Below are 15,449 nucleotides of genomic sequence, written 5' to 3'. Positions count from 1 at the left end.
TGAGCCCGTGCCCCCTGCAGTGGAAGCACAGAGTCTTAACCACTGGACCACTAGGGAAGTCCCCAAAGGTTGAATTTTTTAAAGTTACCTGGACCCTCTCCCTCTGTCAGCTGTGCCTTTCTCTCGTGGGCAGGATCTCTGTGGTCACTGTGCCGCTGGATAGAGATTTTCCCTCTTCCTGTCAAGTTTGGCAGAAATTGGTAGCTTACTTACCTTGTGCTGGCTTGAGGCACCTGCCCTTTCCAGAACAGTTATTGGTGCCAGAGCTCTGGAGTATCCTCTTGGGCTGGGTGTGACTCGTGTGCCCCCAGCCTCCACCTGCCTCCACCCCTGATCCAGAAGGACTGACATTAGGTGAGTGCTAGTCCGCAGAAAGAAATCAGAATGCCGGTCCAAGGTGGGATAGGTTTGGGTGACCTTGGCCGAAAAATAGATGACGGTGACAATTGCTGGAGGCTAATTCTGTGCTGGGTGATGTGATCCTTGCACTGCCCCAGCAGTTACTGTACTTTACAGCCAGAGTCACACAGCCAGTAGGTGCAGGCCTGGTATTTTGCATAAGGCTGTCCTTTATAGCCCTCGCTCAACCAGGCAGTTGAAGGGATCCCTCCAAGACTCGAAAGATCCAGTGCGGAGATCCCTGGCCCTAAGGGATTCCAAGAGGAGGGGAAGTAGGCCCTGTGGGGGTTTAACTGATCAGAACCCAAGAACATGTTCAAAACTATATTCAAGAAGAATCCATTCATGGAGGGAATACGTCCACTGACTCCAAGTTCTTGACTTTGAAGTGTTTTGTACATATAATCTTGTGGCTGAGAATGTATTAATGTCCTTGGTCTTCCCCACTTTCTGCCCTGTCTCTGTCTAACTCAGGTGGTCGGGAGCTGGGCAAAAACAGGTTAACACGTTTGCTGTGTCTTGATGAGGACCTGACAAAAGCTGATCAGCTCAAACTTCTCAGACACCTGTAAAAAACTGTTCAGACCATCCCATTCCACAGGGTAGAGGTAGTTAGAATAGATTGGTAAATCTAGCAGTTTGGCCAGCAGTGACCTCACCTTTAATGAATGGTCTGGATCCAGGAGAGGTGATAACTGGCCAAGGGGATGGCCCAGGAGTCGGTCCTTTAGGTCACCTTCTGAAGGCATGGGCCTCTGTTAAAGCCCCAGCCGGTCTGAGAGGATGCATATCCTAAAACCAGTCCTGTGAGCCCTGCTCTGGCTGGGCTGACTCAACTGGACGTTACACTCAAAACATTGATAGTTCATATAAACTGGGCACCAGCCAGTCGGAAACTGTCTGAAGCTATCCAGCTAAAGAATGAATCAGTCTCTTAATTCTTTACTATGAAACATATATCCAAAAAAGTGAACAGAAAAATCTGTGAATAGTTTACAGAATAATACAATGAATATCCACATCAAGGTTCATAGTCAGTAGGTCTGAACTAGACACACCCATTGTTTATAGCCAGCAACGGTTCTGATTGGTCCTAGTCCTAATATTGCTAAATACTTGGACTCACCACCCCAGGTTAAGAAGCAAAACATTACCAGTAGTAACTTGCAGGCCCTCTCTGGATTCCTCGCCAACATAGGACTCGTTCCCTTCTATAAACCAGTGACTTCTGCTCGAGTAACATCTTTTTTTTTTTTTTTTTTTTCCCCTGCGGTACGCAGGCCTCTCACTGCTGTGGCCTCTCCCGTTGCGGAGCACAGGCTCCGGACGCACAGGCTCAGCGGCCATGGCCCACGGGCCCAGCCGCTCTGCGGCATGTGGGATCTTCCCGGACCGGGGCACGAACCCGTGTCCCCTGCATCGGCAGGCAGACTCTCAACCATTGCGCCACCAGGGAAGCCCTCGAGTAACATCTTAACTTGTATGTCGGGCCTGGGTGCTCTCAAATGTCCTGTCATGAAGGAGCAGTGTCTATTGTACCAAGGTTGTACATGTTTTATATTTGTTCTGTCTCTTCATCCTCACCACAACTCTGTAAGATATTTGTGCTGTGATTATTCTTATTCTATAAAGAAAGAAGAATAAAAGTAAGAACATCGATCGTGCTTACCAGGTAGCAGCCACTGTCCCAAGGGCTTCATACCACTCCACAGGGCAGTGGCTGATACAGGCTTATTGAACAGACGGGAGCTGAGGCTCGGAGAGGAAGCCTGGCTTCAGAGCACAGTGTTTAACCAGAGAATGCCTGGGATCAGCCCTGGCCCCATCTTGACTCTCTGCACCCTGGGACAAGGACTGTGTGACTCTGAGCCCCTGGGTTCACATTTGTACAAGTGGCTGGTGATAGTCAGGAAGGGGAGGCACATGTGGCACAGGACCTGGCCCGAAGTCTGTGTGTGGATATTCCTTTTTATTTTGGCTGCACCGCATGGCTTGCGGGATCTTAGTTCCCTGACCAGGGATCGAGCCTGTACCCCCTGCAGTGGAAGCGCAGAGTCCTAACCATTGGACCGCCAGGGAAGCCCCTGTGTGGATATTCTGATCCTTCTTGATGGTGTGAGCCTCCCAGTGGTCTCCCTGTCTCCTCTTGCTCCCTGCTTCACTGACGCCTCCATTGTTAGGCCAGAGTCACCTCTCCAAATCCCAAATTAAACATGGTGCCCCTGCTGTGTCCCTGGCTTCTGTTTCCCTGTCTGCTCTTGCTCTGCAGATTCCTGCCTTGCCCACTGCACCATCACACAGAGCTCACAGTTTACAGTGTCCTACCGGCACCCAGCACTCACCTCACCTCCTCCGGGAAACCCTCTTTGACCCCCAGCGAAGTGCCCTTACAGTAGAGTTCCCTAGCTAGGATCCCCAGCCCCAGTTGGGCCCAGCAGTGGCCCAGCCCTGCCTAAGTCACTGCTTCCTTCTCCAGGCCACAGGGACATCCAGATGATCAGCTGTGGGGCAGACAAGAGCATCTACTTCCGCAGTGCCCAGCAGGTAGAGTGGGGCAGCCTCCTTGGGAGCTGGGTAGGGGGCTTGTCAGGGGTATCCTCTGAAGGCCCTGCCTGCCCTGCCAGGCCTCAGATGGACTACACTTTGTCCGTACCCACCACGTGGCAGAGAAGACCACCTTGTATGACATGGACATTGACATTACCCAGAAGTATGTGGCTGTGGCGTGCCAGGACCGCAACGTAAGGTGAGGAACTGCCCTGGACTCTTAGTCGGCCAGACTAAGTGGGGCCTGGTTGGGTCTGTCTTATGAGTGCTCTGCTTTCCTCCCCCTGCTCACCTGGTCCCTGAGAAGCTGGGTGGAGTGATGGGACCCAGTGGGTGTTTCTTAGGAGCTGGGTTCACCCAGGCCTAGTCTCCAGGTCAAACGGAGGGTTCTCCTAGATCTCAGGAGCCTGTGTGGGGCAACTGAGAGCTGCTGATGTGGCTCATACTCACTCATCCTCGTTCCCTGAGCTCCTGTCTGGGAGGGACAGTGGGGGAGTCACAGGCCCTGCCTTCGTGGAGCTCACAGTGCAGTGGAGGAGAAGACAGACTGACCAGACAGGGACAGCACAGAGTGGTCAGGGCTGGGCTGCACAGAGCCCTGGGAGGACATCCGACCCTGCCTGGGGTCGCTGGCAGGGACATCTGAGCTTAACCTGGGAAGGATGTGGAGGAGTAAGCATGAGCAGAGAGGTTCTCCGTCTCCTTCATTTGCTCACTCAAGTTGGGTGCCAGGCACTCAGCTTGCTGTGTGGCAGGGAGATGGATGTTAACTCAGTGGACACCCCAAGACGTAACCTCTGTGACCTCAGCCTAAGACAGGGTCTCATTCCCTGATACGGGGTTTCAGTCCAGGCATCGGGTGGGGGACAGGAGGTACTGGGGGCTTCCAGGGGAGAGGAGGGCAGCAGGTAAGGTTGGAACAAGGGAGCAAGAGAGGGCGGTGGGCAGGGCCATGTTAGCCACTTCTGCTCTCACCTTCCCAGAGTCTACAACACCATGAACGGGAAGCAGAAGAAGTGCTACAAGGGCTCCCAGGGTGATGAAGGGTCCCTGCTGAAGGTGAGGAGCTGGGGCCCCGGGTGAAAACCATACACAGACACCCACACACAAGGCCCCCCTGTCTGTCTCCTGCCCTGCTGGGCCTCCTGAGACCTGGGTCCTCCTTGGCACCTGATCAGAGGGATGAAAGGATCACTTGCTGGCCAGCATCTACTCAGGCCTGGCTGACCAAGGATGCTTGGGAGCCAGGGCTGGCCCTGACTGCTCTACCTTTATTGGGGAATCCTTCCCCAAGTGGGGACATTTAAGTGGCTTTCATTGTGAGTGGCAATAGAGTGTGGTGGGAGGAATCAGAGGGCTCTCCAGGCTTGCCCCTGTCTATGTTATCCAGGATGAGGTGGGGACCTTCTCAAGAGCCTCTGGACTAGGGGAGTTATGAGTTCAGGCTCCAGGGTCAGACCCTCTTACAACTCTGCCTCGGGCTGACTGTGACCTTGGGCAAATGTCATCTCCTCTCGAACCTGTTTCATCATGTGTAAAATGCAAATAAAAATTGCCTCTATCACAGGGTTCTGTGGGGGAAATAAGTTCACACACGTACAGCTCTTAGCACAGGGCCTGGCTGCCATTAGTACCATTGTTGTGGTTGGTAATTTCTTCACCTGTGAAATGGGAGCAGGAGCTTCTGCCTACCATGGTGTGTGTCGTGAGGGTTACCTGAGTTCATGTGCCAAGCGCCCAGCACAAGGCGTTCCTCAGTGGGGTTGTGTGTTGAGACCCAGGCCTATTCCAGAAGGAGGCAGCCCAAGTGTCACATGGGTCCTCTTCTCGGCAGGTCCATGTGGACCCCTCAGGCACCTTCCTGGCCACAAGCTGCTCTGACAAAAGCATCTCGGTGATTGATTTTTACTCCGGGGAGTGCGTTGCCAAGATGTTTGGCCATTCAGGTGGGTTTGCCTCCTTGCTTGGGACACCTCCCCACCTACCCCAACCCAGCCTTCTGGCTCAGAAGGCCAGCACGGCTTCTCTGCTCTGCTTGCAGAAATCGTCACTGGCATGAAGTTCACCTACGATTGTCGTCACTTGATCACAGTATCCGGAGACAGGTGGGAAAGGCCTGGAGGCTGCCCTGGCTGGGCCTCCCTCTGGGAGTGGGTGGGACCTATCCTGCTGGGAGAGCAAGGGCTCAGACACCGGAACCCCATGCCCACAGCCTGCCTGTGCAGAGAGCTCTCTGAGCATGCCAGCTTACTCTCCTCGGATAGTGTGTGCCCAGCCCTGAGTTCAAATCCTAGCTCTGTCACTTATATTTCCCCTCTCTGACTTTGTAAAAGAGAGATGACCCCATCTACCTTGAAAATCGTATGGTGAGAGTCAAATGAGATGACATAAGTTCCTTAGCACATGGTTGGTATCCAAGGAAGTCCCTTTTGGCGCTCTCTTCAGTTTATCAATACTACACTCCTTCCTCACAGCCCCCTTCCTTGGGTCTCAGGGTCTTCAGAGCAGCCTTGGTTTGCTGGGATGCCCTGGACCCCTCCCAGGGTGTAGACCTGACTTGGTCCGGAGCCCTGTGCTAAGCTGATGAGGGTTGTTTTCCGGGCCAGGAAATAAGGTCTTGGCAGTTGAACCAGGTGGCTCTGGGGTCAGATGGCTTCCATATTCACTGTTCCTCCCTCTTCCACATCCCTCCTTGGCCTCTGCAGCTGCGTGTTCATCTGGCACTTGGGCCCGGAGATCACCAGCTGCATGAAGCAGCACTTGCTGGAGATTGACCACCGTGAGCAGCAGCAGGAGAACACGAAGGGCAGGAACTGGAGCAGCCACCCCAGGTCCTGGCAGCCGCCTGTCCGTCCCCTGTCCATGCACCAGAGGGATGTCTTCCTGCCCTGGGCCCCGGGAGGAGTGAGGCTAGGGAAGCAACCATGGCCCAGACAGCCCCCGGCCCTGCCCTTTGTGCCCTCGGGGCCTAGAAGGGGAGATGTACTTCGAATAGGAAGTTACAGTAATGCATATGAGAAGGGTTTTGAAGTGTAAAAGCAAAAGTGCTTGGAGAGCCCATGAGCACTCTGGTGGGAAGCCCCAGGAGGCTGTGGGGACCAGAGGAGGCCCCAGACCCAGCCCACCCAGCCCATGGTGGGGAGGGAGGAGATCAGAGAAGGGTCCAGTGGAGCAGAGATGTCTTCTTAATCTTTTTTTTTTTAAGGTATTTTTTTTGTTTGTTTTTAATCTTTGGCTGCATTGGGTCTTCATTGCCGCACACGGGCTTTCTCTAGTTGCGACGAGCTGGGGCTACTCATCATTGCAGTGCGCGGGCTTCTCACTGCGGTGGCTTCTCGTTGCACAGCATGGGCTGTTGGTGTGCGGGCTTCAGTAGTTGTGGCACACGGGCTCAGTAGTTGTGGTGCACGGGCTTAGTTGCTCTGCGGTATGTGGGATCTTCCCGAACCAGGGCTTGAACCTGTGTCCCCAGCATTGGTAGGCAGATTCTTAACCACTGTGCCATCAGGGAAGTCCTATCTTAATCTTTTTTTTTTTTTTAAGATGTTGGGGGTAGGAGTTTATTAATTAATTTATTTTTGCTGTGTTGGGTCTTCGTTTCTGTGCAAGGGCTTTCTCTAGTGTGGCAAGCGGGAGCCACTCTTCATCGCGGTGCGCGGGCCTCTCACTATCGCGGCCTCTCTTGTTGTGGAGCACAGGCCCCAGACGCGCAGGCTCAGTAGTTGTGGCTCATGGGCCTAGTTGCTCCACGGCATGTGGGATCCTCCCAGACCAGGGCTCAAACGCGTGTCCCCTGCATTAGCAGGCAGATTCTCAACCACTGCGCCGCCAGGGAAGCCCTTCTTAATCTTTTAATTAAGTTATTCCTTCACTTATATCTTTGAATTTCCTAAACGTATTTCTTAAGTCTTTATGTTGCAAGACCAGTTTTATTTGGAGTGAATTCCTGTTCTGGTTTTTGATTTGGGATTTTGGTTTGGAAGTTTCAGTTGGAGTGGGAGGTTTTGAATTTTCTTCTCTTCCACCTCCAGAGCTGTCCCTATCTCTCTCTCTGTGTCTTGAGGCTTTGCATTGCTTCCCCACGGGGACCAGGCCTGACATGGGCCATCTATTTTGCAGTGATCTTGAGGTAATGCAGATCTAGGCACCAAGAGAGTGGGCAGCTCTTTGGCTTGTGGAGCTAAAACCTCATTGCTAACCCCACTTCCCAGAACAGAAGCCAGCAGCTCAGGACTCATGCCCTACTATCATCTGCTTTGCTTTTTGTTCCATTGCTGTGGCCCTTGAAGAGTTTGTCTTATTTCTTGAGCCCAGCCTTTGTTACATCTCATTTTTTGTGGCAGTATGTTTCTAGCAGAGGGGGTGTGGCAGGTGAGACCTTCCAGCACCGTCTTGACCAGAAGCCAAGAGTATGTTCACATGGACCCCAGCACAGGGCCCAGCCCTAGACAGGTCCCCTCTACCACCCCATTTACCTATGTTTCTCTCCTTGCCGTCCTTTTTCCTGGCTTCAGGCAGGAGACATATGCATCCATGCCCAACGAGATTTGCTCCCTAAGCCCTGGAGAGCAGACGGAGGATAAGCTGGAGGAAGAATGTGAACCGGAAGAGTTACTAAAGACACCATCAAAAGAGAGTTTGGATCCAGGTTGGGAAAGGGGCCCTATTTTGACCTCTCAGTGTAGGGATCGTTGCTGGGTTTTGGCCACTACTCTGTTTTCACAGCCTGGCACATATTGAAGCTCAATAATCATATCAGTCAGGACTTTTTCAGGGTAATAGCACCTAGACTCTCACTGGCTTAATTTGGAAAGAGAATCTATTGGTTCTTGTAAATGAAAATTTGAGAGTATTGGTTCAGGCATGGCTGGATCCAGGTAGTCAGGTGATGTTAAAGAAATAGATGTTTCTCTGTCTCCTGGCTCTGCTTTTCTCCATGTTGACTTTACTCTCAGGCAGAATCTCCCTGTACAAGGGGCAAAGTATCCCCAGCAGCTCAAGGTTATAACATTCTAGAAAAGAGAGCACTTCTTTCCTAATAGCTCAAAGTCCTGTGTTCATGACTCATGTTCCTGCCGTGAGTCACCTGCCCATTTCTGAGTCACTGTGATTGGCCAGGCCTGAGTTATGTGGTCATCCCTGAGGGTAGGAGGCTTTAGTCAGCTCCACTTGAACCACCTGACCAAAGGCGAGGGGTGGGTGTAAGGGGGTGTCCCAGGGGTAAAACGGTGATGTTCACCAGAAGACAGACCAGATTCTCTTGTTCAGGCAGAAGGGAGAGTAGTAGCTCAGTGACTTTATGAGAGGCCAGGCCTTCTATAAATTTCTGCCCCTCTGCATATCGCCTTGGCTTAGACCCTCATGTTACAAGATGGCTGCTTAAGTTCCAGTCATCAGAGACATTTTTTTTTCACGTCTTTATTGGAGTATAATTGCTTTACAGTGTTGTGTTAGTTTCTGCTGTACAACAAAGTGAATCAGCTATATGTATACATATATCCCCATATCCCCTCCCTCTTGAGCCTCCCTCCCTCCCACCCTCCCTATCCCACCCCCCTAGGTCATCACAAAGCCTCGAGCTGATCTCCCTGTGCTATGCAGCAGCTTCCCACTAGCCATCCATTTTACATTTGGTAGTGTATATATGTCAGTGCTACCCTCTCACTTTGTCCCAGCTTCCCCTTCCACCGCTGTGTCCTCAGAGACATGGTTGAAAGAGGACATTCCCTCCTGGAATCTCCTGTACAGAGGAAACTCTTTCCCAGAAGCCCCTGCAGGCTTCTCACAGGTCCCATTGGCCATGATTGCTCCAGCTGTGAGAGAGGCTGGGAACAGTGACCAGTACTGGGTGCTCTTAGCGAGGGTAGTAGGCTGCCAAGAAGGAGGAAACAGGCAGGGGCCAACTGGTTGGCTGACTAGTAGGCAACAGCAGTGTGAGGATTCAGCCTTGGGAAACAATCAAATAGAGAGTAAGCTCATTCTCTTTGTCACCACCCACACATCCAATCCAGCGTCCTCTCCCAGGTGGCCACTTTGATGAGTTTGGTGTGAACCCTTATAGGCCTTTTCCTGAACATTAATATACACGTGTGCATATCCATAGGAAACATCTGTGTCCACAAATTGTATTATACTGCAGATATCGTTCTGTATCTTTTTCTTCTCAAAACTATCTTACTGACCTATAGGTCGGTGAATACAAAACAGAGGCCTCCCTCTTTTAACCAGAAGCATAACCAGTGATTTTGCTCTGGGTGGGCATTTGTGTGTTTTCTAACTTTACACTGTTGTGAATGAGGCTGTGCTGACCACTCCTTGGCCTCAGGCCGAGGACTGGCATTGCTAGATCCTGGGGTTAATACACTTTTTTTTTTTTTAACATTTGTTTTATTTTTTTGGCTGTGCCACGTGGCATATGGGATTTTTATTCCCCAACCAGGGATTGAACTCATGCCTCCTGCATTGGGAGCACAGAGTCTTAACCACTGGACTGCCAGGGAAGTCGGATATACTTTTTATTTTGAAAGAGAACCCCAGCGGCCCTCCAAATCCAGTTACTGCCCCACCCAGCAGTCAGTGTTAAGCCCTCCATTTCCCCACACTTTTGCCAACATTTGATAGTTTGAAGCATTTTAATTTTGGTCAGTCTCAGGGTAAAACATTATATCCCATTGTTTAAATTTGCACTTCCCTGACAGTTAGTGAGATTGACCATCTTTGGATGTGTCGTTTCCTGTGTTGTCTCTGGAGAACTGCTGTTTATGTTACCCGTTGTCTCTTGGGTTGCTTATTCTCTTTGCATGGATTCCATGTGTCTCTCCAGATCCTCGGTGCCTGCTGACCAACGGCAAGCTGCCACTCTGGGCAAAGCGGCTGGTGAGTCTGCCTGGAGAGTGGGACGCCTAGGAGCGGACAAAGAAGGGGTGCCCTCCTCCATGTTCCTCATTCTTCTGGGAACACTTTTCCCCTCCACATGTCTCCTTTCCCTGGAGAACCCCTGTCATCCTTCCACTCTCCGCTTAGACAGTCCTTCTTTCATGCAACACATATTTACTGAGTGCCTACCCTGGGCTAGGCCTTGCTGTGGCCCTTAGATACAGCAACCAGCAGGGCAGATGAAATCTCTGCCTTCACAGGCTCATTCTCTACTTCGGGAGGTGGACAATAGCCACATTAAACAGGTAAATTATATAGTGTTTGGGGAACTGATAATCAGTGCTATGAAGGACAAAAAAGTTGAGAAGGAAAATACAAAGTGTTGGGGGTGGTGACAATTTTAGGGTAAAAAGAAAAGGCTTCACTAGGAGGACTTCACGTATTTGAGCAGAATTAAAGCAAGTGAGAAATACAGATCCTGGGCAAGAATGTTCCAGGCAGAGAGACCAGTCTGCAAGGGTGAGGGCCGTGGGGCAGGATCATGCTTATTAGCATGTTCCAGGAAGTGCAGGGAGGCCCGATGCCTGGGTCGAGGGTGAATGAGGGCAGAATGGGGGAGAAGGGCTCGGAGAGGCAGTGGGGGCCAGGTGGTGAGGAACCGTGTGGGCTTGCTGCGTCCCCTCAACACCCCTTATTGTCCTTCTCCACTTATTTCTTCCCCTGTGGCGCTGAGTGAGATGGACAGGAGGGAGAGCTCTGAGCCAAGGCAGGTCGTGTTCTAACTCAGGTGTTAACAGGTCCCTATGGCTGCCTGGGCAAAACAGACCTTGAGGGGCAAGCAGGGGGACCAGGGAGGAGACTGCTGTGATAATCCTGTCAGGAGAGGTTGGAGGCTGGACCTGAGGGGAGAAGTGGTTGGATTCTGGATGGATTTTGAAAGTGGAGCCAAACAACTGGATGTGAGAGAAAGAGAGGGACCAAGATGAAGGTAGGATTGAATGAGTGATCGTTAATTGAGGGAGGGGCAGGCCAGGCGCTGGTGGGTTAGAAGTTGGCAGCAGAATCCTAAACCCCAGGTTGAAGGGTTTATTTCAGGAACAATGTCAGACCTCGAATCAAAGCCTAAATGTCAGCTCTTCAGGGAAATCCTCCCTGTTATCAGCCCCTGCACTGCTGACCAGGTCAGGCATGTGGCTTTGCTCTCTCAGGCCCCCAAGCTTTCCCTTATCAGTGCATATTACAGTTGGAGTTACATCCAACAAATATTCACAGAACACTTACTCTGTACAGGTTCTATTGAGTCTTTTATATGTATTGTTTAATCCTCCTGGATGTACGGGCTTTTCATATCCCCTGTTATTTCACAGATAGGGAACTGAGGCCCAGAGAGGTTAAGTAACTTACCTGGGGTCAAGCTAGGAATTAGGGGAGGTGGGGTCGACCCTAGAAGGCTGGCTCCAGAGCCTAAGTTGTCAAGCACCCACCCTCCACTGTCTCTCAAGCAAGTCTTGGTAGGAGGCAGTGGTGGGCAGGACCAGGGTTAGGGTTAGGGACCGTGGAAGAGAAGTGGCCATATCTTGGATGTGTTTGGGTGGCAGAGTTGAAGAAATACAATGGGAAGTGTGAGGGACAGAATAAGAGGAATGAAGGAGAACCTCAAGGTTTGGGGCCTGAGCAGCTGCAAAGAATCACTGAGACAGGGAAGGCGTTAGGAGGAATAGGTTTAGGGGGAAGGTCAGTTGTCTTCAACATGTTTGCTTTGAAAGATCACTAAACATCCATGTGGAGATGTGGAACAGTTGCATGTACATTTCCAAAGTTTAAGAACAAGGTTCAGGCTGGAAACAAATATCTGGAAGTTGTTTCTGATTGATGTTTAAAGCCACGAGCCTGGATGGAGGTCCGTGCAGTGTCCCGGGCCCTCACTGGAGTTGGTGAGCACTTGGCTAGCTGCCTGACCGTCCCCTGTCACCCTCAGCTAGGAGATGATGATGTGGCAGACAGCTCGGCCTTCCACGCCAAGCGCAGCTACCAGCCACATGGCCGCTGGGCGGAGCGGGCTGACCAGGAGCCTCTCAAGACCATCCTGGATGCGCGGGACCTGGATTGCTGCTTTACCCCCATGAAGCCCGAGAGCCTAGAGGATTCTGTTCTAGATACAGTGGAGCCGCAGAGACTGGCGGGCCTGCTGAGCGAGGTATAGACTGCCTGCCCCAGCCCGGCCTACAGCCCCTGCACCATGACTGCCGGCGCAGGACCTGGGGCCTCAGTGCTCTCGTTCTAAAGATAAAGCTGACTGTCCCACTCCAGGGGTGCGAAAAGGGTTACATGAGATGGTAGAGGGCAGGAGGGTGAGCCTCGGACCTGGTGCACAGTGAAACTTCCCAGGGCAGACCAGAAAGCGGGAAGATGGGGTCGCTCGGGTGTTAAGAGCTTGGGCCCGAGGGCAGGCCTGTGCCTGAGTTGGGGGCATTTGAGCAGGTGGAGCCCTGGTCCTACCCCTTCCCGGCTCTGTAACCTGCAGCAAGGCTTGATTCCCTGGGCTTTGATTTTCAAAAATATGGTCATTTAAAAAAAAAAAGAGAGAGAGACTTCCCTGACGGTTCAGTGGTTAAGACTCCGTGCTCCCAATGCAGGGGGCCTGGGTTCGATCCCTGGTCATGCTGCAACTAAGAGCCTGCATGCTGCAACTACAGATCCTGCACGCGGCGACTAAGACCCGGCGCAGCCAAATAAATAAATAAATATTTTTTAAAAAGAAAGGTGACTGGGGCTTCCCTGGTGGCGCAGCGGTTGAGAGTCCGCCTGCCGATGCAGGGGACGCGGGTTTGTGTCCCGGTCCGGGAGGATCCCACATGCCGTGGAGCGGCTGGGCCCTTGAGCCATGGCCGCTGAGCCTGCGCGTCCGGAGCCTGTGCTCCGCAATGGGAGAGGCCACAACAGTGAGAGGCCCGCGTACCGCAAAAATAAATAAATAAATAAAACCATTTTTTAAAAAAAAAGGTGACTAAGAAAAGATTTCAGAAAAGGTCATTTTTAAAAATAAAATTAAAAAAAAAAAGTGCACAAGGGGCTTTTACAGTAATCCAGTTCTAGAAACAGGGTCTGGGCCCTAAAAGGTGCTGAAGCAACTTTAGCTCTTATTCTATTATTTTTCAAACAAAATTCTTTTTTATTCTATTATATAAGTTTGCTTATGTGGCATAATATAAATAGTTATGTGCATAAATCATAAATATATAGTTTGATGAATTGCTACCTGTGTACACACCGATGTATCCACCACCCAAGTCAAAATATAGAGCATTTTCTACCTCTTGGAAGGGGATCTTGGAGGACCGCCTTGTGTCTCTTCCAATCAGTATCCCCACTGAGGTAACCAGCATTCTTTTTTGGGCTGCATTGAGTCTTCGTTGCTGCACGTGGGCTTTCTCTAGATTCAGCGAGCGGGAGCTGCTCCTCGTTGCGGTGCACGGGTTTCTCATTGCCGTGGATTGTCTTGTTGCGGAGCGCAGGCTCTAGGCGCGCGGGCTTCAGTAGTTGTGGCTCACGGCCTCTAAAGTGCAGGCTCAGTAGTTGTGGCGCCCAGCTTAGTTGCTCCGCGGCATGGGGGATCTTCCCGGACCAGGGCTGTAACCCGTGTCGCCTGCATTGGCAGGCGGAGTCTTAATCACTGAGCCACCAGGGAAGCCCTGGTAACCAGCATTCTGACCTCTTTCACCATGGAGTGGTTTGCCTGTTCTTGAATTTCATATGAGTAGACTCTTAGTGTGTTCGAGCTGTGCCTATTCCTTCTCTGTAAAGGGGCTGATGATAATGCAGAGTGAGCTCATGGCCCCAGCCCCGGCCCTGGCTCACAGGGAGCATCCAGCAGTGAGGGCTGCCATCACCACCTACATCTTTACCATTACCGTCGGTGTTGGCGGAACATCTAGCAGCTTGGGAGGGCCCTGGTTGCCACAGCTGCCTCTGATGGCTGTGCTGTCTTCCCCCCAGTCAGAGAGTCCCCAGGACAAGGGCTGCGGGCCTCCCTCCTTACCACCCCTACAGAGGGAGTCTTCTGAGGCCAGCGAGCTCGTCATCTACCCCCTGGAGACAGAGGTGACAGTCACAGGGACAGACAGGTGGGTGTCTTTTGCACCAATGGGAACCTTAGTTGGAGAGAGGAAGCCTCAGCTGGTAGGCACACCGTGGAAGAACCACTCTCCCAGTGGGCCTGTGGGAGGGAGGCGGGCGGGCGGTGAAGCCCGGATGGTGCAGGAGCCCAGCCCTGCAGCCTCTGCTGCAGCCTGTCTTTCTGGTTCCAGGAGAAGGTGCAGGGGCCTCCGGAGGCGGCAGGAGAGGTGAGGCTGTGCTCCCAGCAGGAGCAGGCGCAGATGTCTAGGCGTTCTGGGTGGGGGCCACTTGTTTACTAACCAGTACATTATCATTCCCTTGCCCCATGCCCACGGGCACTGCAGCAAGTCCTGTGCGGAAGAAGTAGAGAGGGCGCCAGGAGACCAGCAAGGTGACTCCTGCCTCAGGGCCCCCTCCATCGACTCGAAGGACCAGAGGCCACCTGAGGGTGAGTGAGCGCCAGGCAGTACACCCTGCAGTAGTCTGTTCATGTGGCCAGGTCCCTTTCTGGGCACTGATGGTGACCTTGACCAAGCCTTTCTGAAGCCCGGAGTCTGTCACAGAGACAGGCATGGTCCCTGCTATTGTCACTCTAGAATTCTGGAGCCCAACTTCCCACCAGTGGGAGCCCAGCTCTGCACCTTCCTCGAAGTGTAGCCTTGCTGGTCCATAAAAATAGGGGGCGGTCTTATCATCCCCTTTCTGCAGATGAGGAAACTGAAGCCCTGAGACCCAGAGCGCCTTACCTGACTCAGTCAGGGCCCAGCTTTGGACTCCTGACCCCTCCCACCCTGTTTTCCAGACTCAGGGGAGTCAGAGGCCGACTTGGAGTGCAGCTTTACCACCATCCATTCCTCCCCTCCACAGCCAGACCCAGACCCTCAGTTTGATGTGACGCCCCCTACACCAGGTAAGTAGGGGCCAGATGTGGGGAAGGGCAGTGTGTGGGCCTGGCCAGGGGCTGGTCACGATAGATAACCACTGGCCCAACATCAACCCTGCATTTGGTGGCCACTGAGCACCAGTTTCCTCCCCTGGAAGACAGACACATTAGCCCTTCCTTCTCCGCCTGGTGGCAACAGGGTGTGTGATGGGCAAGTCCAGCTTTCTCCATTGTTAAGTGGCCGGTGGCTTTTTCAGAGCGTCTGCCATGATTCATGGTGTTGATGGTTCTCTCCTGCCCACTCCCTCTCCCAGACCCCCTTCTCCTCTCCCCAGGATGCCCAGGTACCACAGAAGAGTTGTCCCAGCCCGAGGTGCCAAGCATATCCAACGGCTCCCTGCCCCAGACCCCTGAGCAAGAGAAGTTCCTCCGCCACCACTTCGAGACACTTACTGACGCCCACCCTGAGGGTAGACCATGCCCCTCTCTGACCCGTGCCTGGGCAGCATCCAGGACTGGGCTCAGTGTGGGCTTCTCTGGGGTTAGGCTTTCCCTGGCAGGGCTGGCAAGGGTGGTGGGAGGGCATGTGTTTTACTTAGGGGCCCAGCTGTATGGTTTCTTCTGCCTG

General features: G+C 52.5%; 1 protein-coding gene across 6 annotated transcripts in view; it reads left to right on the top strand.

Moving 5' to 3' along the window:
• Positions 1 to 15,449, top strand: part of WDR62 (WD repeat domain 62) — a 48,292-nt gene that overhangs the window by 27,464 nt on the left and 5,379 nt on the right. For 2 of the 6 annotated variants that reach the window (XM_032614434.1, XM_032614431.1), the window contains exons 14-26: positions 2,876 to 2,943; positions 3,024 to 3,145; positions 3,930 to 4,005; positions 4,781 to 4,892; positions 4,988 to 5,051; positions 5,652 to 5,777; positions 7,461 to 7,594; positions 9,770 to 9,822; positions 11,801 to 12,019; positions 13,819 to 14,165; positions 14,283 to 14,386; positions 14,741 to 14,848; positions 15,136 to 15,291. In XM_032614434.1, coding sequence (XP_032470325.1) covers positions 2,876 to 2,943; positions 3,024 to 3,145; positions 3,930 to 4,005; positions 4,781 to 4,892; positions 4,988 to 5,051; positions 5,652 to 5,777; positions 7,461 to 7,594; positions 9,770 to 9,822; positions 11,801 to 12,019; positions 13,819 to 14,165; positions 14,283 to 14,386; positions 14,741 to 14,848; positions 15,136 to 15,291 — 1,689 coding nt within the window. The remainder of the gene's footprint in view (positions 1 to 2,875; positions 2,944 to 3,023; positions 3,146 to 3,929; positions 4,006 to 4,780; positions 4,893 to 4,987; positions 5,052 to 5,651; positions 5,778 to 7,460; positions 7,595 to 9,769; positions 9,823 to 11,800; positions 12,020 to 13,818; positions 14,166 to 14,282; positions 14,387 to 14,740; positions 14,849 to 15,135; positions 15,292 to 15,449) is intronic. The other 4 variants (XM_032614435.1, XM_032614437.1, XM_032614436.1 and 1 more) reach the window with 4 other exon arrangements.

Source organism: Phocoena sinus, chromosome 19 (genome assembly GCF_008692025.1).
Source record: "Phocoena sinus isolate mPhoSin1 chromosome 19, mPhoSin1.pri, whole genome shotgun sequence".
Classification (NCBI taxonomy): domain Eukaryota; kingdom Metazoa; phylum Chordata; class Mammalia; order Artiodactyla; family Phocoenidae; genus Phocoena; species Phocoena sinus.
This window is presented reverse-complemented; position numbering and strand designations above follow the sequence as displayed.